General features: G+C 39.4%; 1 protein-coding gene across 1 annotated transcript; it reads left to right on the top strand.

Annotated features, from left to right (window-relative positions):
• The first annotated feature begins 47 nt into the window (after nt 1–47).
• wnt6b (wingless-type MMTV integration site family, member 6b) lies at nt 48–23,670 on the top strand. The gene is made up of 5 exons (XM_084122743.1): nt 48–159; nt 846–1,527; nt 7,192–7,412; nt 13,475–13,779; nt 21,585–23,670. Exons 2-5 carry the CDS (start codon nt 1,448–1,450, stop codon nt 22,044–22,046), a joined length of 1,068 nt encoding a protein of 355 aa, XP_083978869.1. The 5' UTR covers nt 48–159; nt 846–1,447; the 3' UTR covers nt 22,047–23,670.
• Nucleotides 23,671–27,947: the final 4,277 nt, after the last annotated feature.

The following is a 27,947-nucleotide window of genomic DNA, read 5'->3' as shown; positions in this document are numbered from 1 at the left end:
CGGATGGATGAGGTAGAGCGTGTACGGCGAATGAAGACAACATCACAATGAAGAACTGTCTTGAGAGCCACAAATTACATTGGGAGGACAGTTAATGAGGGTGATAATACAGATCTTCGCAGATGATAGATGAGAGGACAGCCATTACAGGCCAAATGTGTGAGATTTATGGCTTTGTTTTAAATGCACTAAAGGCTAAATATGACAGTTTTTTTTATATGATTTGATATGTTCATAAATTAGTATTTAAACAATGGGGGGCTGGAATGCAAAAGCACAAGCTGAAAGGAATTTGAGAATTTTTGGATTGTCTTTCTACAAAATAAATCTTAAAATATTTGATAATGTTTCTGAAGAAGCAAGGCGGCAAGGCTAAATCACTTGGAGTGAATTGGGAAAGTTAGATACCTGAGCACAAGTGTGTTCATTCACAGTAATATAATACTGGAATAAAGTGTGTCACCATTGCTCACCCTGTCTGGACCGTATAGCTGAATCAAACATGACTTCTTATCAGAGACAGTAATTTATTTCTATTAAATGAAGCATCTATACCAAATTATTATTTTTTTACATTCATTAAAAAAAAGAGTATAGGCCTATATATAGTTTATTTACTAATTATAATGTAAGTCAATTTTATCCTTTTAATTTTTTTTTATTATTATTTATTTAAACAGGTCCTTCTACAGATTGATTATTCTCTTGTTTAAATATCAAAATCGGCCTGCTCTATAAAGTTGTCAAAAAAATAAACCGCTTAACAACAATGGACATTCATAATGTGTTGTGTACCTGATCCTCCAGAAACTGCAGATCAGAACCGTTTTTTCCTGTATGACAAGGTTCCTGACTCGAGCCCCGGGCGACGTCACTGAGTGGGTGATGAGCTCTGAATTTCTTACACCACGAGGAAAAAAGGTCCACAGCTGAAGGCAGGAAAAAAGTGTGACGAGAGGAGCACGAAATGCCTAGACGTCTACCTGTTTGGATCAGGATGAGATCTGGAGCACTCGCAGAAGGGCGCGCGCACGCAGGTTCAGCACATGGCACTCCAGTCAACAGCTTTGCTCTTCAGAAGAAAAACTGAATATTTTACATACCAAATGGAAACGCTTTTTAAAAGTTCTGGCATTTTAGTGGTTCGAGAGGTTTGACTACATTCCATTAACCTTATCTAAGTGCACTTCTGCCTGGAATCCTCCTCAATTTATATGTTTTTGATGGATGAAGATCTCCAAGAAGTAATAATGAAGATGCTGACGACTCTCCAAGCGGATTTTGCGACCGTCCTCACCCGATGATGTGCTTCTTGGAAGTGTATTGTCCAGGGGTGCTGAATCTTCTCAGATATTACCAAACTTTCGCACAGGACAAGCCGTTTTCATCTCTGGACTAGTTCTTCAACATCAGACGTACACTTTTGTCCTTCGAAAGCCATTTGACCATGACGATTCCACTTTCCAGAACACAACTTGCTCTCTTCTTTATCCTGCTTTGTCCAGTCAACATCATCGGGCTCTGGTGGTAAGTAGCCTAATATCTCAGGCGCGCGCTCAATTTCCTCTAGAAATTCCAGCAAGCTCCATATTTAAAGTTCGATCAGTGTGATTAGGGAAACTTCAACGTTATAGCGTAGAGATGATCGAATAGAAAAATATGACAACACTCTTCGATCCGGCTTATCGCATAATTATTCTTTAAATAAACATCCCTAGGCACTCTTTACAATAAATGGTTCTCTGGTTCAGCAAAAATCCCTCTTCTTATCAGGAAACCTCTTGTTGTATTCCTGAGTGGGTTGTATGGTTTTCTGGAGGTTAAAAAGTTAGGGTCTTCAGATCAGTGTATTGATTTTTGAATGCAGTAAAATATAGATTGTTTTATAAAGAACTAAGCTACAGCTTTGTGAAACTTAAGGTTCTTTTGTGACAATAGGCTGTAAAACATTTATTGCTAAGAGTGCATGTGGTGCAGTTTTGCTGATTACATGCATAAAATGAATTTCTGTACACAATATTGTCTATGATTTGGTGCGTTATATGCTCTATATGAAAACTATTCACTTCTAAAGTACAAATCACTTTTCCATTGAGAATTCCATTCCACAAAATGAAAAACTGTTAAGAAGTTATTCACTGAGTTTATTTACAGTAAATAATTGCACAGATTATATATAACATTTGTGTAAAGTGCTTGTTTAGTTAAAAGAACATTAATTTCTGGAGAAAAAAAAAGGTGTATCAGTAGGTCAATCTAAAAAAGTTAATAGCCTACATTATAAATCTATTCAGAGAAATGTGCTGTGATACCATAAAAGTTGTTGATCATAGCTTTCATTTGTGTGGGTTTACTAAGGGTTAAGCTGTACTCTGTTTCAGAGATAGACACATCAGGTCAGAGTTGGAATTTTAGCTGGACCTCCGGGCTGTGGGTGTCATCATAAACTACTCCTTCCCTTAACACTCTGAAATGCATGAGTTTGACAAGAGGGAGATTGTTTGATAAACACAGACAATCCAAAGTTGACACATTACCTTTAACAAGGGTGTTGTTTAACTTTGAATGTTCACATTTCCACCTTATACAAAGTCAGCTGCACCTAATGCTCTCCGCAAATGTCTCACGCACACACACACACACACACACACACACACACACACACACACACACACACACACACACACACACACACACACACACACTCCTTCATACACCTGGATGTCTAAAAAAAAGTTTGCAAAGACAATGATGCTTTCTTTGGGGCATGACGCATGCCATCACAAACCTCTCGTCTGGTGCTGGGCTGTGCCGAGGGTCTCTGACAGACAGCGTGCCATTCACATGCTGAGGCTGAGAGGAGATGAAACGGAGGCAGATAAACTGGCTCTCAGGACTCTGATTGTGCTCTGATCTGCGGGGCTGAGAGCTGAGTGCTTGAGGAAGCGATGGGAAGCCTCACCTCCTCTGGAGTCTTCGGGGTCATGTGCTGGCAGCCCGCCAGGAGTCTGTCGGACAGGTGTGCCTGTGCGCGAGCCATACCCTCTCGAGTGTATGTCTGTGTGTGTACTCTAAGTCCACTCAGTCAACATTTTTGGGATTTAAATGCCTGTGTGACCTCAACCCAATCTGTTCCTTCACACTCTTAATTCTGTTCAAACAGTGTTCTCAATCTCTTAAACTTTTTTGACTTGAAGGCTCCCATTGTTCAACACAATAAGGCCCTTCATATAATATTTCCTCTGTAATAATGAAACAAATATTTGTCAATATATTAAATCAATTAACCATAACTGTATTTGCGTTTGCAGAATTTTCAAGAACTCCAATAAAGCAAAAGATCATAAGAATAATAATTAAATGTTGCTTACAAAATTTATGTTTAGCTTACACCTTGCTTTTATGTGTATTTTAGCATTTTACTTAAGTTATAATATTTAATGTAACTTCATTTAAATAATTTTCCTCACCTTCTGATTGAGAACATCTGTGTTAAATGGATAGTTTACCGAAAAAGTGACAATTCTGTAATTTTTCACTCACCCTCATGTTGTTCCAAACCTGACTTTCTTTCTTCTGTGAAAAAAAGAAGAAAGTTTTAACCGTTTTTGTCAATACAATACAAGTCAGTGGGGTCCAAAACAACAACATTGGACAACACTGACTTTCATTGTATAGAGTTTTTTTCTTTCTTTCGTCAAAATACCTTCTTTTGTGTTTCTCAGAAGAAAGAAAGTCATACAGGTTTGGAACGACATGAGGGTGAGTAAATAATGACAGAATGTCATTTTTTTTTATCCACTCACAAGTCTCCTATTGGACCTAACCAATATATGTGAGTGTGTCCCAGACTACACAGTCTCCTCTATGATGTTCAGTCTGGGAGAAGCGAATCTCATTTGGAGAATGGAGAGATATCCAATCAAGCGGCCTTGAGAGATGGATCAGATAACGATTGGATGACAGCTGCTTGGCCCGTTTGGCCGCACTTACAGTGTTTCACCTCCGAGCATGCGTCTGCCGCTCTCCCGTTTTTCAGGTCTGTCATCTGCGTGTGACGGACAGCGTCGTGGTGATGGAGTTGTGCAGCGCCGTGGTTCCACTCGCATGATTTAGTGGCGCACTCCAAGACGAGACTGTGCCATGGCTCTGCGCCATGCGCCACAGAAGTGAACCCAAGCCACTCTGTGCAGTTCCAGCCCTGTCGTGACTGACTTCATATCCAGCATACTTGGGGGATTAAGTAGGGATGAATTTCGCTCTTTCACAAAGTGAAAAAAGAAGAGACTTATCTGTAACCGCGCAATTCATAATGTAACCTGAGGTCTCAACAGGCGCAGAGGGCGACAGGTCTATGAAAAGATAAATGTGCATGTGTATGTTCGCACTGATTATTTGGATAACTTCTCTTAATCACAGTCCCCCCCCCCCTCCATTCCCCCTCTATATTATCTCTCTCATACATCATGGTGTGGCTGTTTTTGGATATTCCTGATTGCACAAGTTGGGTACATCCTTTTCCATGTTATGATTAGGCCCCATCTCTCGCTTATCACATACAGATAAAGGAGAAGGAGGAAAGAGTGGCTTTGAATAAAGCCGAGAAGATGATGGTTGATCATCAAGGGCATGTGGTCTTCCTCTGCTTAGATACCAGCCTTATGTGCTGACCTCGGATCAACATCCCCTATTAAAATCCTAAATTGAATCACTGTATAAGAAATGGCTGAAGTGATCACCATGTCCAGATTGACTCTTTCTGCAGGCATGTTCCTTTGTCTATTGTAATGTTTTTGGCCATGGTCGTGGCTGGTTTCGATTAGAGCCAGGGAAGGGATGGTTCATCAGACGCAGACGAATATCTTCATCTATATATCACCCAAGCCATAATGTGACCACATATGCATCCCAGGGCCGCTTTTGTGATATTCAAGCTTTCCTTTATAAGCCAACGCTTTGCCTCGCCCCTTCTGACAGTGAAACAAGACTTGGAAAGAGAGAATCGCTCCAACACTGTCTGCTCTTTTACGAGTCTACACCTCCTGTTGTAAAATGTGGTTCCATTATTTGAGCAGTGATCCTGGCGCTGAGAAACTCACAAGTTTGTAGATAATCAGAGACTGCAGCGGAGAACATTGTATCTGCTTGTTCAGATCGAGATCTGTGAGAGATAATAGAGGGATTAATGCACTATAGGAACACTTAGGAATGAATTGCATAGGGAGACTTTTCCTGGTGAGCTTCTAGACTGTCAAAATCTAATTGAAATCAAACTTTTAACTTTAACAATAATTTTTAATTATTATTATTATTTTTTAAAGGGAGTAATTGTTATACTGTCATTAAAATAATAGAATAAATGTTATCAAATGTGCCATCAATAAATAATTAAAATGCATTCTTAATTATGGAGAATTTATATATGGGCCACATTGATATGAAACAATGCATTACTCTTAATTAGCTCAACTATCTATACATATATATATATATATATATATATACAGTATAAACTGAATGCTAGTTTACATGTGAAAATCAATATATATTGATTTTCACATGCAAAATAGCATTTCACACAGTATATATATTATATATATAGAGAGAGAAATATATCAATTATTGTAATAAATCATCAGGTATTTGTGATGTATAAAAACTGCAGTTATGGCTTTACAGAAGTGTTATTCATATTAATGCATAGTGATAGTGTGTAGCGTTAACTAAAATCCATCATCTCCTGCAAATTTTTGCTATGGGCCGAGTCTTTTCAAAATTCTATTCAGGCGCCGAATACAAGTAAAAACTGACATTGGTGAGTAGTATGTGCCAAGTGGCCTGTGTCTTAATTAGGAACAGCAACATAATACATGGTTTAAGTCAAACTGTAATAGTCTGACACTCACAGATTTGAGAGACATGAGTAATTCAAAAGAAAGACAAACTAAATCATTTTACCTTTAAAACTGCCCATCAAAAGATTATTGTTTTGTTGTTGTTGTTTTTTAACCTGTACTTCATTTGGCCACACATATTTAGAATATTCCTCACATTAAACCACTTAAACAAATACAAACATTTACAATTAGAGAAACATTGACTGGCTCATATTGTATGTGATGCTAAGAATGACACAATGACATCTTACTAATACAGTGAGGGGAAAACAGTTAATTAATTATTTTGTCATAATTAAATACAATTAAATAAATTTACTTAATTTGGCTCTATAACATTTTTTAATGTGCAATGAAATGAATCCAATAGCACATATATAGCATATATCACGGCAAAACACACTCACGATGCTCCATGTCAAAAGACTTCTGTTGAGTGGTCATATGTAAATTAAATATTAGGCCTATCAAGATGGGATGCATCACTTGTAAAGCCTGCTATCTCCCCTCTCATATTTCTTATCAGACCGCCATGGAAGGCGACTGGCAAGAGCGTTGGTTTGACTTTTTAAAACAAACTCGCACGGCAGATGAATGTTATTAGTCTGAAAGATTAGCCTTGACTGGGGTGAATGAAAAGCAATGAGGTATTCGCACAGAGCTCTGCTCCCCCAGATGGCAACGTAATGATAAAAACCGACTTCGGCTGCACGGATCACAGACGCTGAACTTCACTCTAATACGGCGAGAGTTATTAAAAAGAAAGAACCGAAGGATTGTGCCGTTCTTACATTACGTCATAGCGACTGTCACGGGAAGCTCTGGCAGCCCACTCCACGCTTTGGACCTGAGGCCTGTTCTCCCATTAGCAGTTGAAATAAACAATTGATTCAAATGTAAACACACGTCTGTCGTCACTTTTGATAAAACCCAGCAATTAAGATGTAGCTTTTTTGCTTTAAATGTTATCTGTTTATGTTCAAAGGGGTAATACGATTACCGCTGACATTATAGTGTGTCTGACTCTAGTAGTTGTCTTTTTTCTGTTTATTTTCTTTGTCATCTGCAAGGAACAATGAGTATGCCTAAAAACCATGAAAAGCCTAAATGAATGAGGATCTGCTCAGACCTTAACCTGAACCTTGCAGTAAAGCAACAGAACATTAAATTTATAATACTTTATATCATTTAAAGTGGTTTGTGTGCCGTGCGGTTTGAGAAGATAACCGCACTTTATCTTGTGAAACCTTATGTAGTTCAGATGAGTCATCTGATGAAGCTTTGTTGGTTTCAGGGCAGTGGGGAGTCCCTTGGTCATGGACCCGAATAGCATCTGCAGGAAGACCAAACGTCTGGCGGGCAAGCAGGCCGAGCTCTGCCAGACCCAGCCGGAGATCGTCAACGAAGTTGCCAAGGGCGCCAAGCTGGGCGTGCGAGAATGCCAATACCAGTTCCGCTTTCGTCGCTGGAACTGTACCAGCCAGAACAAGTACTTTGGCAAAATCCTCCAGCAAGGTGAGCATTTGTCCTGACATAGTGAAAGAATCCACTCTCCCAGGTTATCCACCTAAATGAATCAATCTGTGCCTCGATTATGTGTCAGCGACGTCTCTTTGAGGGCATGAACTCTGGCCCTGAGACCCATGCCCTCTTTTCAGCATGTTTAATCCAAGTTCATAAGAGAACAAGGACAGCTGTTGTGTCCGGTTTACCTCAGTGCTCTTCTTCTGTGTTAAATTGCTCTCTAAAAACGATCCCCAAATTGCATGATCATTGATCTGCCACATTTTTCAGTCCTTTGAAGAGTAATAAACTAACGTAACCTCTACAATTATTAGGCCGTCCACTCAGGGTTCAACTCCTCCCTTCTCACGTTTGATAACTTGTTCAGTAGTGGCCATTATTTTACCCCACAACAATCTAAAATGTCTGTCATTATCTAATATTTTGTAAACGCTTTCTTTTAAAGATCTGATGAACAACCTAATGGGCGAGTGTAAATGCTTTTCAAGATGCATTCGAGATGGATAGCAATCCAATTAAGAGGTGGTTTGATACATAATAGGCACAACTCAGCCTTGTGTAAATGCATCTAGTAGTTCAGGCCACAGTTTACGAGAACTTGATTTAAATTTGTAAATTGTCCAAAAATCAACACATCCCAGCAAGCAATAGGCGTCATTTCACAGTCTAATTTAACTATACACCCCATGTAGTCCAGCTATGAGTAACCCACTTCTAGCCAAAATAACCTTGAATTTGGTTACATGTCGTTTTTGCCCAAAAAACTTGCAAGATGTATGATATTCCTTCATGTATGCAAAGCCAATGGTGATTACAAGGTGTTTGGTTTCATTTATTTGACATGTGCTTCTATTCTTGGGCACACTTAAATTTGCCTTGTTTTAGCCTACAGTAGATGTCAGGGCTGTGTTTGGATGGCTAATAGACGTCTTTTAAACGTAAAATTGCTTGCTGGTATTCTTAGAACAACAGACAGCATTCTTGCATAATACAGTTTTTGCAACCATCTTTTTTGGCATGAGCAAATCATTAAAGGATATGTCAGTATGAATTTTAGATGCTGCATGTTGCCCACCTTTTCTTTTTTAAACAGTTTCATTAGTTGCCACCAATAGAGGGCACTATTTTGGCTCAACATACTCTGAGATTGGTATGAGATTAGGATGGTCAGCAAATGCTGTGCCTAATTTGACTTGAGTTTTCTCTTTAGACATACCCATATCACAGTGATGTAGAGAGATGCAGGCTTGTCATATCCAGGTCTGGAGCTGAGAGTTCACAGTTTGGCCTCCAGTGTGGACGTGTTCACACACGGATTGCAACATGATTCCTCTGTCTGCATCAGCCCATCTTAGACTGAGCACTGGAGACTGCCTCGCAAAATGGAAATTAATCATAAATTCCTCTGTGTCTATAGGTGAAGCTTAAGTGCTCTTCTGTTTTCATGCATTTACCACAATTACCGTGAGACTCTGCTCTAATGACCACGTGTCATGAGAGTTCTGCTAAGGCAGGTTCACTTCCTGCACCGTGCGATAGGGTTGTACAAAGTGTCTCACATATTTCTTCCATTGCTAAATAACTGGGGGCTATTTTCTTCCCCTATTCAAACATGTAAACCAGAGCTTGTTTTCTTGGCCCAAGGGAGCGGCATTCTAATGCCAGAATTTGCTGGAAATGCTGCCGGCTGCTCTTACATGTTGTCTCTGAGGTTGTAATGAAGTCGTTAAAATCGCTCAGAGACAATGTGCGGTTCCAATTAGAAACCCCAGAAATGATAAGGACACTGTGTGTGCATAATTTGCCCTGTCACCTCAGGAATGCGCCTCATTATTTTTGCTGTCAAGACCTCTTGTTGCTTGTCTGTGTCAATGAGTGTATGGTATCGTGCATTGTCTGATGTACAGAGGTCACTGACATTTTTCCTGGGGTTCAGGTCTCAGAATGGCAACAAGCATTTGAATTCAAATTATATTTTAATTTATGGCACAAATGGTAGCATGGAGTCTAAAATATAACTGAAATTTCCAAACAAATGATCTATATATGAAGAGTTCAGATGCAAAAGCCTCTAAGTGCCATCTGAAATTTTCTTCTAGAATGATCATTTTTATGAAACTCATATATTTATGTTCAGTAATATATATATAGACAATGCATCCTTGCTAAATAAAAGTATTACTTTCTGTAAAAAAAACGAATATATTTTTATCAGTAGTATGTACATATTAAAATAGGCTGAAATTTGAATCTGAGTCTCAATAAATGCCTTTTTACTTATACAGTATATGAAGTATAAGCAAGTCATTAAAACATTATTATTATTATTATTTTCTTTAATCACATCTTATCTTGTGAGATACCATCGGTGCCATACCATCGGTGCATGATCCCTCTGGTATTCTGTAATGGGACTCAGAGTTTCTCTCAAATTTTACTATCAGAAATAACATCCTCACATCAGCCATTTGTTCAGCAGATGTGTTCAGTATCTTCAGTATTCTGATAGTAGTGATCGTGAACTCACATTTGAACTCGTAAGCATGCGTGCATTCAAGAAAAGGGCAGGGAGAGAGAGAAAGAGGCAGAGAAAAAGATCAAAAGTAAGCTTATATATTAGATAACAATGCTACAGTGCATCTCCAAGCCCGGAGGCAAACGATTTTTGCCAGCATTAAAACTCTAAACTCTCTTTTTTCTATATAATCCCATTTCAAACCCATAATGTATGCTACAAACCTAAGCACAAAACACACTGTAGCTTGGCATTCGCTTTATTTCCAGCCCCACTACTGGAACAGGTCAAAGGCTGGTGCACTCAGCATGAAGGACTGCATGAATATGTGTTATCATTTAAAGGGACAGCCAATCCTGTTTTAAATGGATTCCTTGTGCACTCAAGAGTAACTGTATTGGACATATTTGAGGGCTGAGACAGTCCATTTGACGTCAGAGATCACTTCAGTTTGTTAGTGTGAAAGCGAATTTTCAAACCCTGAATCTGACTTTCTAAGTTCGCTTGAAAGGTGGTATAGGTTGAGCTTCATGTGGACCCTGAGAATTACACATATTATCCACAAGAATGTGTGTGTTGCTTCAGTTGCTTTCAGTTGATAAAAGTGGATCCCAGGTATGCAAGATCTGCACAGCATTAGAGATTTGCTCAACCCTCGCTGCATGCAGGCAGCACATGGTGGCAAAATAAATCAATCAAAATGATTCCCGCTAGTCAGCACTGGTTGAGCCGCTGGAGGGGCCCTGCCTTCTCTGCATCTCTTTTCATCCTGCAGCCCCATGCTTCATTGACTCAAAGATTGAGTATTAAAAAAATATTTGCTAATTCTCACAGAAGCCCCTTCTGGCATTATGTTCTCTCTCTCTCTTTCCTAGGCAGGCCTGGGCATAGACAGCTGCACAAAATTTGTTTGGAATTTGTGTCTTGGAGGAAAAAATAAGAGAGGGAGGTGAAATCAAGAGACTTTTTACCCTCTGTCTGTCATGACAACCCCTGTCTTATGAATGTATTGGATTAGATTAGTGTGGATCCAAAGGGGCGAATTTAGTCTTTGTAGTAGTTTAAATGCTGGATGATAGTGTTTACAAAATATTGTTTGATCATGATATGTTTGACATTCAAAAAGGCTGAGGTAATATCAGGGTTCCAATGAACATGGAAAATCTGGAAATATCAGGAATTTTTTTAAGTAATGGTAATTTTAATTATGATTATAAGCTGTCTAGATCTGCTTTGCTCTAACATATTTAATAAGCTAGTTGCTTCTGCAGAGTAAAACTTTCCCACAAGCCAGCATTATCACAGCAGTCTGTCCATTGAGGGTCATAAGTGACATTTGTACAGTAATAATGGTTTAATAATGGTTTAAATCTATTCATTTTAAAGATTTGACATTGACATTATTATTTCTAAAAATTCATATCTGATATTCATGAAAGATCATGAAAACCAGCAGTGCATGAGTGACAAGAAATTGGTCCATTAGTTTTTGTTAGGTAGCTCCGCCAACAGTGAGATCTTATTTGTCCAAAATCTCTTTCAGTTAACATTATTTACTTTTCTTGTCATACTATTGGTTAGTCCAAGTTACTGTAACAATTTCATTGCATTACCATCTTGACAATGCTGATATGAAATGAGGATTAACAGGATCAAATGATGAACATGATTGTGAGGCATACAGATAAACAGAGAATATATGTTTGCTTTCTTGGTGGCTTAAGAAGTAACAGAAGATTAATGGCTTCATTGAAGCAATGATGCACTTTCACGGATTCACTGAAGGATTCCTCATTCTAAGCAGTAACCTCTGAATTCCAGAGTCTTTTGAATCACAGAATCAGTTCATAAGAATTATTTGTTCATGAATCGGACTATACGGGTTGTGCTGTCTGAAATGTCAGCATGCATTGAGAAAGATCAGTCATTGAATATAGTACATGATCAGCCATTGATCTTCTTTTATTCTTTTTTCTTTTTTTCTTATTATTTATAATGAAATCCTGTAAGGGCTAATATATATATATATATATATATATATATATATATATATATATATATATATATATATGTGTGTGTGTGTGTATGTGTATGTATATATATATATATATATATATATATATATATGTTCATATATATCAGTATTCAGAGAATCGGAGGACCTGTAATGTATGTGTCACGTGTATGTTCTGTTTCGGTTTTATTCTAGTTCCTGTTTCCTTTGTTCTTATTTTCCCGCCACTGGTTTGTTTCTTTTGTTGTTAATTAGTTCCCCACACCTGTTCTGTTTCTAGATTTGCATATAAGCCCTGAGTTCTCCTGGGTTCTTTGTCCTGTATCGTCTTAGTGTAGTGGATGTGTTTCCCCTGTGATTCTGCTCTGTATTCTGTTGATTATTGTATTAAAGACTATTTTTGTGAGTTCTTCGCATTTATTTTATAAATAATTAAATGCAGAGAGGCTGCTTCTCTTTAGGGTACTGCATTTTTGGATAGAAATGTAGTGAACAGTGCTCAGTTTATACATATTTCATTGGTGTTTTGTGTGCCAGAAAGCTACAGGTGATTTCAGGTGGGGTGTTGTCAGAATGTCCAAAGATGTATCAAAACAGGAACGCACACACATTGCTTCACAGTATGAAGACAACAGTGGGCGTGTGAATGGACAGCTGGGATTAATATCTGTGTGTGTGTGTGTGCGTGTGTGTGTGTGTGTGTGTGTGTGTGTGTGTGTGTGTGTGTGTGTGTGTGTGTGTGCACATGAGCTCTGATTCCATTTCACTGGCTTTAATGAATCCCATTCACCGAATCATGCGATGCAGAATTGGCACAAGACTGAAGAGTGACTGCACACTCACTGCATCCAGCATTTACACAGGATAAAAGACATTTATTTCAACTCCCTTACTACAAGTTGCTAAACACATCTGAATTTGTTTTCAGAAAGCATTATTAAATGTTAGCATTTAATAAATTCTTCTAGTGAATTGGCTCTGTCACTTTCTTTTTAAATATGTTTTTACATAATGTGTATAATGTAGTTTAAATAATGAAAATGCATATATATATATATAAAATCAATGTTCACCAATGCTGCATTTATTTAAAATTCAGTAAAAACAGTAATATTGTGAAATATAATTTTCATTTAAAATAAATGTTTTCAATTTTAATATTTTGTACAACATAATTTATTCCTGTCATGTTTGTGTTGTTTGTTTAAAAAAGTTCTTACATACTGGAGCATCATGGAATATGATCTGAAAAGCAAACAGACTTATTCACAATGCAGCTTGTTCTGTCCTCATATGGCTTGTGCCTGTCGTTGGGATGAGACTACCTTGTCACAAATAGCCCATGCAGCTTTTGGATATCTAAAGTGCCATAATTATCAGAGTCAGATGTAACCCAGCCTTGGCCAACAATCAGAAGCTAACTTTGATGTCTGTCTGTCTCTGTCTGTCGCTCTCTCTCTCTCTCTCTCTCTCTCTCTCTCTCTCTCTCTCTCTCTCTCTGTGTGTGTGTGTGTGTCTTCACAGACATCAGAGAGACAGCGTTCGTGTATGCCATCACAGCAGCGGGTGTGACGCATGCAGTGACCCAGGCCTGCAGCATGGGGGAGCTGCTGCAATGCGGCTGCGAGGCCACACGGAGTAGAGGGCCTCCCCCTCGTTTAGCCAGTATTGGCCCAACCGAGGGGGTCAAGTGGGAGTGGGGGGGCTGTGGGGACGACGTGGAGTTTGGCTATGAGAAGTCCAAGCAGTTCATGGACGCCAGACGGAGGAAGGGCAAGAGTGACATCCGCACACTGATAGACCTTCATAATAATGAGGCTGGACGACTGGTACGTTATTTTATGTTTATCTTGTTACAAATAGCTGTAGGATAAAATTTTTAAAACAATTCTTGCAATGTTTACCCAGACTTAATAGCTTTTTACAGTCGTTTAGCGGCGGATGGCTGTATAAATCCAATCCAATAATTGGCCCTATCTATATATTAAATTAAAATATATTTAAAAAATAATGTCGTAACACTATACACTACCATTGAAAATTTTGGGGTCAGTGGGGGGTGGGGGGGGGTGTTTTGGTTAATATTTTTTATTCAGCAAGGATGCATTAAATCGATCAAACGCAACAGTAAAGACATTTATAAGGAATACATTTTTATAAAATAATATTGACAAAACAATGTGCACCTTTAACTACATATTATCAAATAAACAACCAGTCAGTTAACTCTTAAGTCTCAGATTACACTGTGTTGTCTGTATCACAATGTAGATGCAGTAGCATTGTTGTGGTGGTGTTGTATAATACTGCAGGAAACTTTGTCAGACTTTGTACGTTATTCTGTACTATATGCATGTGCAAGAGCGATTAATGCAACAGAAATCAAGCGTAGCGTCAGTTCTGGCAGGTCACGCTAGTCAAGCTCGCATCAGCTGACTCTCAGCTGATCCACGTCTACCTATAGGAATACAACGCCCATAACAACATTCATAGGCTATAAGCTCCTTCAGTATTATCAACAGCTATCGTGTTTCTTAGGAGCTAATTACCCTCCTCCATCCCCAGCTCCTCTTGCCCAGTCAGGATTTGGCATTCTGATTCCCCTTTGAATCAGACTAAATTCTCGAATTATGTTGTACATTAAAATTTTGAATTAATGATATCTGCAAAACATTCATGTTGGTTCTGTTCTGTTTACCCTAAGAGGGTTATTGCTGCTCTCCCTGCTCTTATCCATGCTAGGCTGCATGGATGCGCAGAGAGTTCTTGCTTTTCAGAACTTTTCAGAATGCTGCAAGCGCACCGCAGGTCATGAGACAAAAACCAACCGATAAGCTTGCATTTCCGTAACAACATCGAAAGCTTGACCAAACAGCTGATCATAGCTGTAGGGCAGGTTTTTATAAATATATAAATATATATATATATATATATATATAGTAGTATATATCTATAAATATATCTAGTAGTAAAGCTAATGCAAGGGCTAGAAATCATTAATCCTTTGCTGATACTTCCTCGTCATCATGGAGAGCGGTTGCTGTTCATGGTTGCATAGCAACGACAGACGGCATGGTAGCGCAAGCACTTGTGGAAAGAAGGAGAGCGCTTTTAGACGCGATATGTGAACGGCCCTTACAGAGTTGGCAAATTACGATATTTTTGTCATCCTTGATGAAATACTTCCACACATCTGATGTGTGGTGTCTGTTGATGACGTTCGCCATTTTGAATTAATTTATGGTTAATTGGCGCTCGAGTAGTCGTTGTTTCCGACAGCGCCGACTAGTGGTTGAAGTACTACTTCAATCTCTTGACTACTCGACTAGTCAATACATATCAACAACAAACAAAATTAGGAATTGTGATGACTAGCCAGATAGCTATTACAGTATTTACTTGCATGTTTTGCACAGTGTTTTGTACAGCAGCCTCAGTTAGTACCAGTCACCCTCATGCAGGTTTGGCGTAGATGTGGTTTTTTTTTTTTCATATTCTTGGTACGATATCACTGTAGATAGATTTTTTGCATTGATGCATAGATGATACAAGCACAGTCGTGTGCTGTTTTGCCTGTACAACCCTTCAGAGATAGTCAAGCTCAAATGAACAGATGGTGCACTTCAAAAGCCCAAGCATGGAAGAGCTTAGAAATGTTATGGAAATATACTTGGCAGAAGCTGAAGAAGACAGTTGAAACTAGTTTCCCCAAATCACCACTCTCTCCGTTCCTTATTGTCTAGGTCAATTTAATATATAAAGGAGTGTAATTTTTTTTTAAACTAGGGCTTTTAAAATGACAGCATTACATGTACAATAAATTAAACAAGTAAATATTATTAGTTGACACATCCAGTTCCTTTCCGAGTAGAAAATAGTCAATAATATTAATTTAATATGAATTATTTAATAAGTAATATGTGCAATATGACACTGAGCAGAGGTGATATTCAGCAGTGTACTTTTTTCATCTCATTCACAACATGAACAGCATACAAATGCATAGAAAATGCAAAAACAGAAATGCAGATGTGCAGTAATTCAATAATAAACTTTAATGCCTTATGGACATTACATCATATGTGTAAAGATATTACACAATAGATTTTCCATAAAGAAAGTTTTCTCCATTTATTGAGAATGTCTCAGGTTACGACTGTAACCCTGGTTCCCTGAGAAGGGAATGAGATGCTGCGTCATTGTCATTGACGCTTTGGAAACGCCTCTGCTAGAATTTATCTGAAGCACGTGTGTGAAATCAGTCCAATGGCATGACGGAATGTCACAGGTGGGTGATGTCAGGACCAGGAAGCTATTAAGCGCACCCAGACCAAAAATTGTCAGCTACTAATAGGCCAAAGCAAGTCGATCACAGGGATGCAGGGAGAGGCAGCGTCTCCTTCCCTTCTCAGGGAACCATGGTTACAGTCGTAACACGAGACAATCCATTTCGAGGGAACTCATGCTGCATCATCGTCATTTAAGCTTTGGGAGCGAAAAAGCCCAAATCGCCAGACTTTAAAGTGCCTGTTTGTGTGAATCACTGCAAGCACACTAAGATGAAAGCACCTGTGAACCTGGTGTAGCTCCCAGGTCCAGATTGTAGAATCTCACAAATTTGAGCGTAGAGGACCACCCTGCCGCATCACAAACATCTTGAATTGAAGCCCCTGATCATAAGGCCTTATAGGCCGCCATACTTGTTAAGTGCGCTCTGACAGCCAAAGGTGAGGGCTGTCAAGAGGCCTCATAAGCATGAGAGATAGCCTCGACTATTCACTTGCTCAGAGTCTGTTGCTGGCAGTCCTTTCTTGGGCGAACCAAAGTTAAATGGACTAAATAATAGGCCATGGTACATTAGTAGGTACCTTGGGCAAATAAGCCAGTCTGGGTTACAAGAATGCCTTGACAATCCCCGGTATAAATTCGAGGCACATAGGGGACAGGGCCTGGAGGTCTCCCACTCTTTTAAGAGACGTAATAGCCAGAAGGAATACCGTCTTAGGGGTCAGAAACTTCACTGGTACGGATTCAATAGGCTCAAAGGGAGCCATAGACAAGCCTTCTAGCACCACAGCCAGGTCCCTAGCCAAAATTCTAGTGTGGCTTGCAGGCCACATCCTTAGTGAACCATGGAGGAAGCGTTTCATTAATGCGACTCACCACCCAAAGGTGCGTGGTAAGCAGCTATGGTCTTCAGAGTGGAGGGAGATAACCCTGCAGAGAACCGCTCTTGCAGAAACTCCAGCACTGTACCAACCAGGCAGTTAACCTGCTGGGGTCGACAAATGCTTTGGTGGATTTTTACAGCTTCGTACAGCTCTTTGCCTCATACAGCTTCCTTGTGGTGAGACCTGACTCTATGAGTCTGGCCCCCTCAGAGGCAAAACCCACAGTTTCCATAACTGGTTGGGTGAAAGATTAAGTCGTGGGTTGCCCCTCGGGTAAAACACCTTGGTCTTGAGCCACCACTGTAAGGATCTCATGTACAGTAGGCCAAAAGGAATTACGTTGGATACAGCTGCCATCCGTCCCAACAGTCTCTGAAACTGTCTGGCAGTAAGTGACTGGCCTAGCTTTATCTTGTTTATGGCTGTGAAAATCTAATCGATATGAGCAGGAGACAGACATGCCTGCATCATCATCGAATCCCACACCACACCTAGAAAAGTGGTTCTCTGTGCTGGAGAAAGCACACTTTTCTTGGCATTCCACCTTAACCCCAACTCTTTCATATGGGCGAGTATGACACCTCAAGGCTCAATCACCATCTGTTCCAATTGTGCTAAGAAAAGCACCCAAAAGCGAAGCTCAGGAACTTCCTGTGTTGTGAAAGGATGGATATGTGGAAGTATGCGTCCTTGAGATCTATCATGATAAACCAGTCCTCGGATCTGATTTGAGTCACAATCTGTCAAAATTTTGAACTTGAGCTTTCTGACTGAGTGATTTAACTGGCGCGGATCTAAAATGGGACATAATACCCCATCTTTCTTTGGAACAATGAAGTACAGGCTGTAGAAGAGTTTTTATTTCTTGTTCCATTACCAAAGCCTACTCAGGGCCCACGACAGTGGTCAAAACCCCGTTGAAACGAGGCGGATGACTCCCGATTTGGATTTTTTAGCCTCTTTCTACAGTCTGCAGGACCCATTTCCACACTGCCAGATGGTCTACTAAGAGAACCAGCCTCTTGAGACTGGTCTCTGGTGTATTTCGAGTAGTCAGCTTGGCGCCCTGAAGCAAACTGACAGGGAATGACTCAGCTGCTGAGTCCTCTATTTCCCTCCTCAGAGGATGTGAGTGTCCCAACGATGTAACATAGAGGGACTGACTCAGATGCATTGACACTATGTCTTGTGCCTGAGATATGTGCTTGCTGGAAACTGCTGCACCCAAAAACACCACAGGTGGTGGGGTTGGCAGAACACACCCCTGAGGGCACCGTATAATGAGGTGTGGACCACTGTCCCCTGGAGGGGCCTGCCCTCCGCCCAGCAGCCCCAGAGATCTGAGTCTGGCAAGGGAGGTAGCTTTTGAACCCTGCCACCACCTTTTTCGCCTCCTGGAACCTCTCGATTACAGAGTTGACTGCATCCCCAAAGAGGCCAGGAGGGGGTAAGCAGAGCATCCGAAAGAAATGACTTGTCTTTAGATTTTATATCAGACAAGTTTTACCACAGATGCCGTGGCCACCAGGGCTGCCATAGAACGGCCCAGCGCAGCTCTTTAAATGTGTCTGGGTTTACCCCTCACATTCATCAAGGTCTCTCAGCAGGTCTGCCTGGTACGCCTGCAAAATGGCCATTATATGCTGACACGCACCAGCCTGACCTGGTGCCGAATAAGCCCACCAAAGCCGACGTTGTTCCGCTCGGCTTGTTGGGTAATGTCGGGGCCTTCAGTGATGATGCCGTAGAAGGGAACAGATAGCTCGCGAGCGTCTGTTCCACCTTAAGCATTGTCCCATACCCATGTGCATTCAACCCCTTAATGTTTGCATATATGTTGGACTGAGGGCTGAATGTTTTTTTCCACGATTTAGAGATTTTATTATGCAAACCGGGAAAAAATTGGAGGCTCCGACGTGGAGGTTGTGTTTTTACTTGCAAAAAACGCTCATCTAATTTACTTTTTGGACGTGCGCCCTGCTTCTCGGCTGGCCAATTGATGTTTAACTGAGCCACAGCATGAATTTTAAGCTCTACAAGCTTCTCGTACACAGGGGATGAGGGTGGCGAATCCTCAGATTCCCCCGCATCAATGCTCAGCACATCCACCTTCTCAGAGCTAGAGAGCTGAAGCACGGGGCTCTCACTCCGGGCAGAAGAAGCCACAGCGCAGGCTTCCGATCCCAGCAAGACAGCGCTGGATGCTGAGGGCAGAGAAAAGGCAGAGCCGTCTCTAATACTCTGCGATCCATTTGCGAACCCCATGATCTCAGCTGGGCCGGAACCACGGGGAACACTAGCCTGATCACCCTTCTCAAAGAGTGACAGGCAGGAGCGGAGCCTGCGAAGATGTCATCTCTCGCAATGCACACAGTCAAGATCCTCAAGACCTACATGCTCCGCTCCCAAACAAACAATGCACAAATCTTGTGTACGAGGGCAGGGAGGTACACATGACTTAAATGACTGTTTGCCATATGTCTTAAGACAAACAATTTCACACAGAGCGCTTGCTGAGGCACAGAATCTGATAATGTTTGGTCTGGGTGTGCTTTATAGCTTCCTGGTCCTGATATCACTGCCTGTGACGTTCCGTCATGCCATTGGACTGATTTCACACACGTGCTTCAGACACATTCACGCAGAGGCATTCCTAAAGTGTGAATGATGATAACGCAGCTCGAGTTCCCTCGAAATGGAAACACCTGCTCCTATAGAGGCATGTCCTTTAGTGTGTGTTTGTGTGAATATGGATGCTTGCGTTCCAATAATTTCCAATCAGCTCTAAATGTTGCCATCAGTTTTGGTAATAACACAGTACTGAATGAAAAAGTTTCAATGTCAAATCAAATAAATGAATTAAAGGTGTAATATTTAGGATAATCTATTGACAGAAATGCATTATAATATACATAACTATGTTTTCAGTGGTGTATAAAGACCTTTCATAATGAAACCATGTTTTTATTACCTTAGAATGAGCCATTTCTTTCTACATACAGTACACCGCGGGTCCCCTTACATTAAAGTCACAATTTTGCACTGCCATGTTTCTACAGTAGCCCTAAACCGACGAACTTCTCTGCAGAGCTCGTTTCGTCACTATATTGTTCTTCATGCAAAGATGCTAGCTAAAGTGAACAAGTAACAATAATATTCTCAATAACATATCGTTTTACTGAATAATTAAGTAAATATAATTTATGCTGTCTCAGACGACGACATCTTCCTGTGTTGGCCACCGTAGCTTCTCTATGTGCTTGTTGGTTGCAATTCACAACCTCACTGCTAGCTTTACCTTTAACATATTTAACTTAATAATGATTAAATATTTAATTGAATGACACACCTACACTACTGTTCAAATATTTGGTCAGTGAGATTTTTTACATAAATGAATGCTTTTGTTTAGCAAGGATGCATTAAATTGATTAAAATTGACAGGAAAGGCATTTATAATGTTACAAAAGATTTCTATTTTAAAGAAATATGTTTTAAAATATAAACTTTACAACAGTTATTTTAAATTGTATTACTATTTCACAATCTTACTGTTTTTACTGTATTATTGATCAAATAAATGCAGCCTTGGTGAACATAAGAGACTTCTGTCAAAAACATTAAAAGGTCTAACCCCAAACTTTTGAACGGTAGTGTATTTACATTTTCTGTTATATTTTTTCATGGTATAGTGTGCAGAAAAAAACGTTAAGTGTGAGTGTGTCTGTTACACCTTTTAGCCAGTGCAAAAGGAGTTTAAAAAAAAAAAACTCTTTGGAAAGCAACCATTATGTTGCAATTACTGTACATTTGATGCCTCTAGTGGCATCTGTGATATCCACATTGTAGCTACTTTTGTAATACTGTACAATGGGAATATCTGGCGTATGTGTGCACTAGATCATTTTGAATATCTCTTGAGATGTATGCAACTACTCTTTTCTCAGTTTACTATTTTATAGTTTACAATACACTATTATTCAGTAGTCTAAATAAGTCAGATTTATGATTTCCTTTAAGCAATCATCAGTCGGCCAGTGGCCAAACCCTCATATTAGTTATTCACTAGTATCAGTAGTGCTTCATCTTCCAGGGGTCACTGCCTCACAGCCTCAGGTCCTGTTAGTAAGGGGCCAGCCACAGGTAAATAGGCATTAAGGAGCAAGTTGGGGGCATATAGACATGTTTGGCAGATAGTGATTTTCTTCTACAGTACGTTGTTTTGTTTTTTTTAAAAATGCCTCGCAAAGAATTGTTTGGAATTAAAGTGAGAAAAATGTTAATGCTGCATTTATCAGATGTTTATTTCAACAGGTATAGAACTGTATGAATCTGTTTTCAAGCTCTCGGATTGGCTTTCGGGTGGCTGGAGGCTACAGAGGGAGGGGAGAGACGAGGGTAAATTCCTTCTAAATAGCTTCTCCTTTTATCTCACTGAACTATCTTTGTGTCTTGAACTGCAGGCAGTGAAGAATTATATGAGAACTGAATGTAAATGTCATGGGCTGTCTGGCTCTTGCACTCTGAGGACCTGCTGGAAGAAAATGCCTCACTTCCGCGAAGTGGGCGATCGCCTGCTCGAGCGCTTCAACGGGGCATCCAAAGTGATGGGTGGGAATGACGGTAAGACTCTCATCCCAGTGGGGCAGAACATCAAACCTCCAGACAAGCAAGATATCATCTACTCAGCCGAGTCACCAGACTTCTGCCTGCCCAATCGGAAGACAGGTTCCTTGGGCACACGCGGGCGAATGTGCAACAGCACAGCGCTGGACGTGAGCGGATGTGACCTTCTGTGTTGCGAGCGGGGTTACCGGGACGAGACGGTGGTCCTGGAGGAAAACTGTCTCTGCCGTTTCCACTGGTGCTGCGTGGTCCAGTGTAAAAAGTGCTCGGTCAGGAAGGAACTGAGTTTGTGTCACTAACCGAGAACCCTTGTTGGTGGGATTGAGTAGAGCGATTTTGAACAAGGAAGTGGTGCCAGTGTCAGAACAAAAGGATCTAGAACATTCCAGATTCATGCTTACACATTTCAAACCTTGAGGCTTTGGAATAGCCTAGAGGAGTGTCTGACTTGTGATTCACCCCTCAGAGAACCCAGGACGCTATAGTCTCAATGATCACTCAAGACTCAAGAGGTTGTTTAGCTGTGAAGTCAAGACATTCTGAAATTCTTATCAGCAGATTGAGAAGGCTTTTGTGCATCTTTTTCTGTTAGATCAGCCCTATATATTTTATGAGTTTAGACTGGAAGCACATCCACATCAGCAACGCAGCCACTGTGTAATGGCTATTCATGCTCTGAAGTGACAGATCATCAAGAAAGTGATATTTGGCATATCGCTGGATATGAAACAAAGACTGTTATTTATAAGCATTTTATATCATGACTACTTCTTGTGACTAATGCCCTGTTATTTTCCTTCAAAAGCACTTTGAGAACTTTTAACAGAAAGGGTAACAGGCCATTTTACTCTTAAACTCAAAGGTAAAAAGCAAATGCAAGAGATGCAACATGTAAAAACTATTATGTTTGTGAGATATTTAATCTGTGGGGCTTTTAATGCACTTTTACTGATACTGATCACTATTTTTTCATTGGTTTGCTCCTTAGTGAAATGCATTTTCAGTGGTTTGTTTCAGTTTTGGTTGTTTGTTAAGAGTTCTTGTGTAAGAGTTCTTCTCTTGACCTCATATATATGCTCTGAAATGCCTTTCAGTATGCTAAAACTGCTCAATAGTTCTCAAAACCAATTGCAACTCATCATTAATGACAATGATCAGAGGAATGCATGAGAAATTGTCATGTTTTATCACTTTGTTTTATTTCCAATGGATTTCTCACTAGAGGGTTAACAGTGTAATGGTTTCCATGGACCTCTTATAGGTCATCAAACACCATTTCAGCACCATGTTAAATAAATTAAGTGTCACCCAAATGCAAAATTATGTTTGAAATAGAATGTTTCTGCAGTCTGTACAGTTAATGAAATCAGAAAACAGAAATATCAAGAAACGGACATAAAGAATGCAGAGCTTCACAAGCTACTTAAGAGGTCAGCCATGAGACTTTCATCAAGTGTTAATCTCAAGCATCCCATCCTTTGTTTAGAATGTATTGCATTTTTGGAAAATACCTTTGCAAGGTATCATTTGGAGCGAGCCACAGACCATAGAGAAATACCGTTTTCACATGCATTTGTATCATGAGCATACGTATAATAGACTTGAGACTGACAAGTTAATACAGTGCCACAAAATATAACAGAAGATTCATCTGTATTTATCTGTAGACTCTTCTAAATTTGTAGTTCCTCTCTATGCAACCTCTTATCTGAGAAATCTGGTGGAAAGATGTGCAAGATTATCGACTGCTCTTCAAAACAACTGTTTATAAAGTGATCTTGCAATAATTCATACCAGAATTGTATATTTTGTAATGCATTTGAAAGGAAGCTCATTCAGATTTGAAAAACAGAAGACTCGAGGTGAAAATCCTACTTTTAGCTGCTCATCACTGAATAAAATAGACAATTCTTTTTTACAGTTATTCTGTCATATTTATGTGTGTTCTTAGTCATAAATTAGTGCTGTTTTCTAAGTATTATTAATCTGGGAAAAACAATCAATTATTGAAATAGGCATTTAATTGACAAAGTGAGACTACATTTAGTAGAAAATGTACAAATAAAGAGTCTACTGTTATATTCTAACATTTTCAAACTGATGGACAAGATCTGACGAAAATCCATTTCCAAAGGTTTGTCAATAGACTCTCTTTGCCTCCCATTTCTCCTCAGTCATAATTTGGTTGAATGTTGTTACTCTCACATGATGTTTTGACTAGGAGATATGATCCCATTTCAGCCTGAGATATTTATATAGACAGCATAATGAAGCTTATGTCACACTTTCCTTTCATTGACGTTAAACATATTGTACAAATGTTGTTGTAACTGGCTCACTTCACACAGGGTCAAGGCTCAATGCTTCCCACCTCACTCTCTCGCTACGGCAATTCAGAGATTTCAGTTTCAAGTGCACCGCTTTGCCACTCAGCAGAAGAAAGGTGTTGTTTAGAGTTATTTACGCAGTTGGAAAAGACTCCCTTTGTATTAGTATAAGTCCTGCAAGTCCGCACAAGTTCATATTTTCCAGGAATTTGGGTTGCGTATAGCCAACAGTGTTGAAGATAGAGGGGAAGATGGAGACTGGGAATGTGCCAGGAGCATTGGTGAGGGAATGAGAGACAGAGAGAGACACACACAACGATAGACAGCCCAGAGCAGGACAACAGCAGAGTCATACCACAGCCAATAGATTTATAGAAGCAGAGGTATTAACATGGCTGCGGTGTTTCAATCACACACACACTTACAGTGGCTGTGGAATGTGCAGAATGAGACAATCGTTCTGTCTTTGCCTGTTGATAGTAAAACACACAGGACACTAATGAAGGCCTGCCACTGTGGGTGGATACACGGCATGATGGGATACACTCTCATTTCCTCCAATCACCTAGACAATGAGGTTCAAAGACGCTTAGATGAGAGACAGTGAACTCCAGTTGCAAGTCTTCAGGTGGTAATCATCATTTTAGCTGTTGAATAATACATTTATGATTCAACATTTTGCAGTAATGGAGATTTTGCTGAGGGATTTATATCAGTATAGAAAAGTGTATTCTCTCCTTATGAATGCACAGACAGAAATGGTTCATGTCTATGTGTACACAGGTGCATGTGTGTAGGAGATACGTGAGCGTGAGCAAATAAAACGTTATCGTAATACCACCATGCACCCTCCTTGTTCTGACAACCAGTCTTTATCTAAATAGAGATACTTGCTTTAGGAAGATATACTCATAAAAGTCGAGCTGTGTATAAAGGCTCTGAAACCTTGCAGGTGATTTTATCAGGAGGTAATCGGTCTAATTACAACTTAGGATCTGTCAGACTCTATTCTGTGTGTCTGGGAGGTGCATGATGGGATGGAGGAGTGCCCTGCACAAAATTTTGCCTGTTCTTACGGTTCTGTATGTTCCTGGCATGCTAGCTGCTTGTTGACAGCAATTTTTTACAGCAGTTGTAAAATGTATTACAGTAAACAGTTCTAAACAGGTCTAGAGCATTAAAGTAATATTTACACATTAACTGTCCATATATGCTGATGAATGGCAAGAATAGCTACATTTAATTTGTGGTGCTTGTTTTTTCTGCTGTTAGCTGTTATTGTGTTTTGCTTTGTTGCTATGTTAAGACACACATTGTTCATCTTTGTATGCTTGTATCACAGTGCACAAAACACCAGCTAAAATTTACTGGGCCGAGGAAAAATTTTGTCATGGATGGGTCTCCATCATCACAGGATCCAGGACAATGTTCCTCATTGTTCCCCCTGATGGCAGCCCTGCCCCTGATTGTTTATAATTACAGATTTTATTATCTTTTTTTCTATAACATGGCCACACGGTGTAAATTTAATAAGTTACTATAAAACAATAAGTAAACTTTATTTTCTGCTTTTATTTTTCTGTAACTGTGTTACCACCGTTGCACTGGCTCAGAAAATATTAGTACAATCTAAATCAGTCCAATGATCACAACCAAAGGGAACATCCCAAGTAACAAAACATGTTCTAAGAACGTTTTGCTAATGTTCCTATTACGTTATGAAAATGTTATTTCTGAATGTTCTCTGAACGCTCAACAAATCAAGCTTTTTAAATGTTTTAAAAACTACTTTTTTTGGTTATGCAAACATTAAGGGAACATTACATCAGCCTATATTTTTTTCCCCTACATTATTGGAACTTTACTTTTATGTTTTCTGAAGGTTCTGAAACTACAACTAAAACATTTCAGAAATAAAACGTTTGATGAACGATGTATAAATGGCGTTTTTGTGCTAGTGTAAAGGAGGCTTTGCAGTTAAACCTCACTCCCCTAATCTCAAGAGGCGCTCTAGCGACCAACACTAGAGACTCTGGTCTTTAGCCTCCTTGTTGGAGCGCCTGCCTCCCACGCCAGAGACCAGTGCGGAGCTAGTAGGACCTGAGGGGTTGCACTAACATTTTTAGAACATTATTAGATAACTCTTAGCGTTCTATTTACGCTACTGGAAGAACGACCTAATTCTTTTTTTAGTAAAATTCCGAATATATTTTATTGTAAGAATTACTGCTAAATGTCAAAATCCAGGAGGTTTTTACAGGGTAAGAAAGTTCATGTATTCAAGGAGGGTTGAAAGCCTCATCTCCCCTATTGGCAATGACTCTGCTCGCTAAATAACACAATTACCTGGACCATTTCTTTTTGTGGATAAATGGAGTTTAGTGCTCTCACTGGGTTGTTAACCTCTCATGTCAGGATTTTAAGTGCTGATAATATCTCCAGAAGAAAGCTTACTCATAGTTACCATTTTGTTTCTTTTTGGACGGACTAAAACGTAAAGAGACCCAGCGTGCAAGTCTGTGTAAATAAGCACTGTTGTTTGCGTACTCTCTACACTGTAATCGCCAGATGGATATTGAGTCCCTGTCCTCAGTCAGATCAGGATTGCTGTTTCCAAAATGGGCCTGCAATGAAGTGTTTATGGATTTGTGGTTTGCAGGCATACGGCCTCTCAAATGAATAATGCCACCCCCTGCACACACGCGACTTAACACAAGATGGAGCTATTTGTCTCATTTCATGGCTGCATGCTTTACAGGAAACTCTTAAGATACTTTTGAGCCTTTGAAATACACAGATGACAGATGATACAGCTTAGTTCAGATCATCAGTAGTTGCGAGATAAGGACACCCAAGTTAAAGACAACTGTTGGTAGATTGAATAGGACAACGGTATGAGAAGCTGCATGAAATACCCCTTGCGAAAAAGAAATAGCTATACTTTAGTATAGGCTACTTGATGAAGTATTAGTATTTGAGTACCTACTTACTATGAAAGTTTTATACTTAAAAGTATTAATTTAATGTGATGTTTTTTTCAGACAGTAAATTCCATGTTATTTTCAATAAAATATGTAATGGTTTAAATTTATATTGCATGCAATTACTTTAGAGTGCTTTTTTGATCCACCCAAGTAGGACTTGCTGTGCATTTCACAATTACTTCTGTTGTCTTTGAAGTATGGTTAAAGTGTACTGTCAAATCATTTATGGTAACTAAAAATACTTTTAAATATACTTGTAATTACTCATTTGTCAGAATCAGAAAGAGTTTGGTGTGTTTGTATAAAGATCTTGGTGACAATGATAAAGTTGCAATTTAGAACATTTAAAATATATTAACTTTAAATAGCAAAAAAACACTACAGTTACAAAATGATAGCCTACTAAAAAATTATAATCAAGTACTTTACACATGGTTTAGTATGTTAGTCAGCATATCAAAATAAATGTACTTCTTTAAAGCATGACAAAAGATTATTAAAACATATTGATTTAAAATGTAATTTAAAATAAAACTTTTGCATTATTACAAAGTGTAGCTGTAAGTGCTAAAGGGATAGTTCACCCAAAATTTTTAAATTTTGTCATCATTTACTCGACCTCAATTGATCCAAACCTGTATGAATTTCTTTCTTCTGAACACAAAAGAAGATATTTTAAAGAATATGGGTAACCAAACATTTGATGGGCCCCATTGACTTCCATATGGACAAAAAAGTCAGTGGGTCCATCAACTGTTGGGTTTCTGACATTCTTCAAAATATCTTAATTTTTCTTAACTATTCCTTTTAAGAAACATTGTTATGAAAGTGCACCATCTTTAAGTACACTTAAGTGACCTTTTATTTAATTAATATCATATTATCTGCA

This window comes from Abramis brama (assembly GCF_963993115.1).
Source record: "Abramis brama genome assembly, chromosome: 8".
Classification (NCBI taxonomy): domain Eukaryota; kingdom Metazoa; phylum Chordata; class Actinopteri; order Cypriniformes; family Leuciscidae; genus Abramis; species Abramis brama.
Note: the sequence above shows the minus strand (reverse complement) of the source record. Positions and strands in the feature narration are given on the sequence as shown.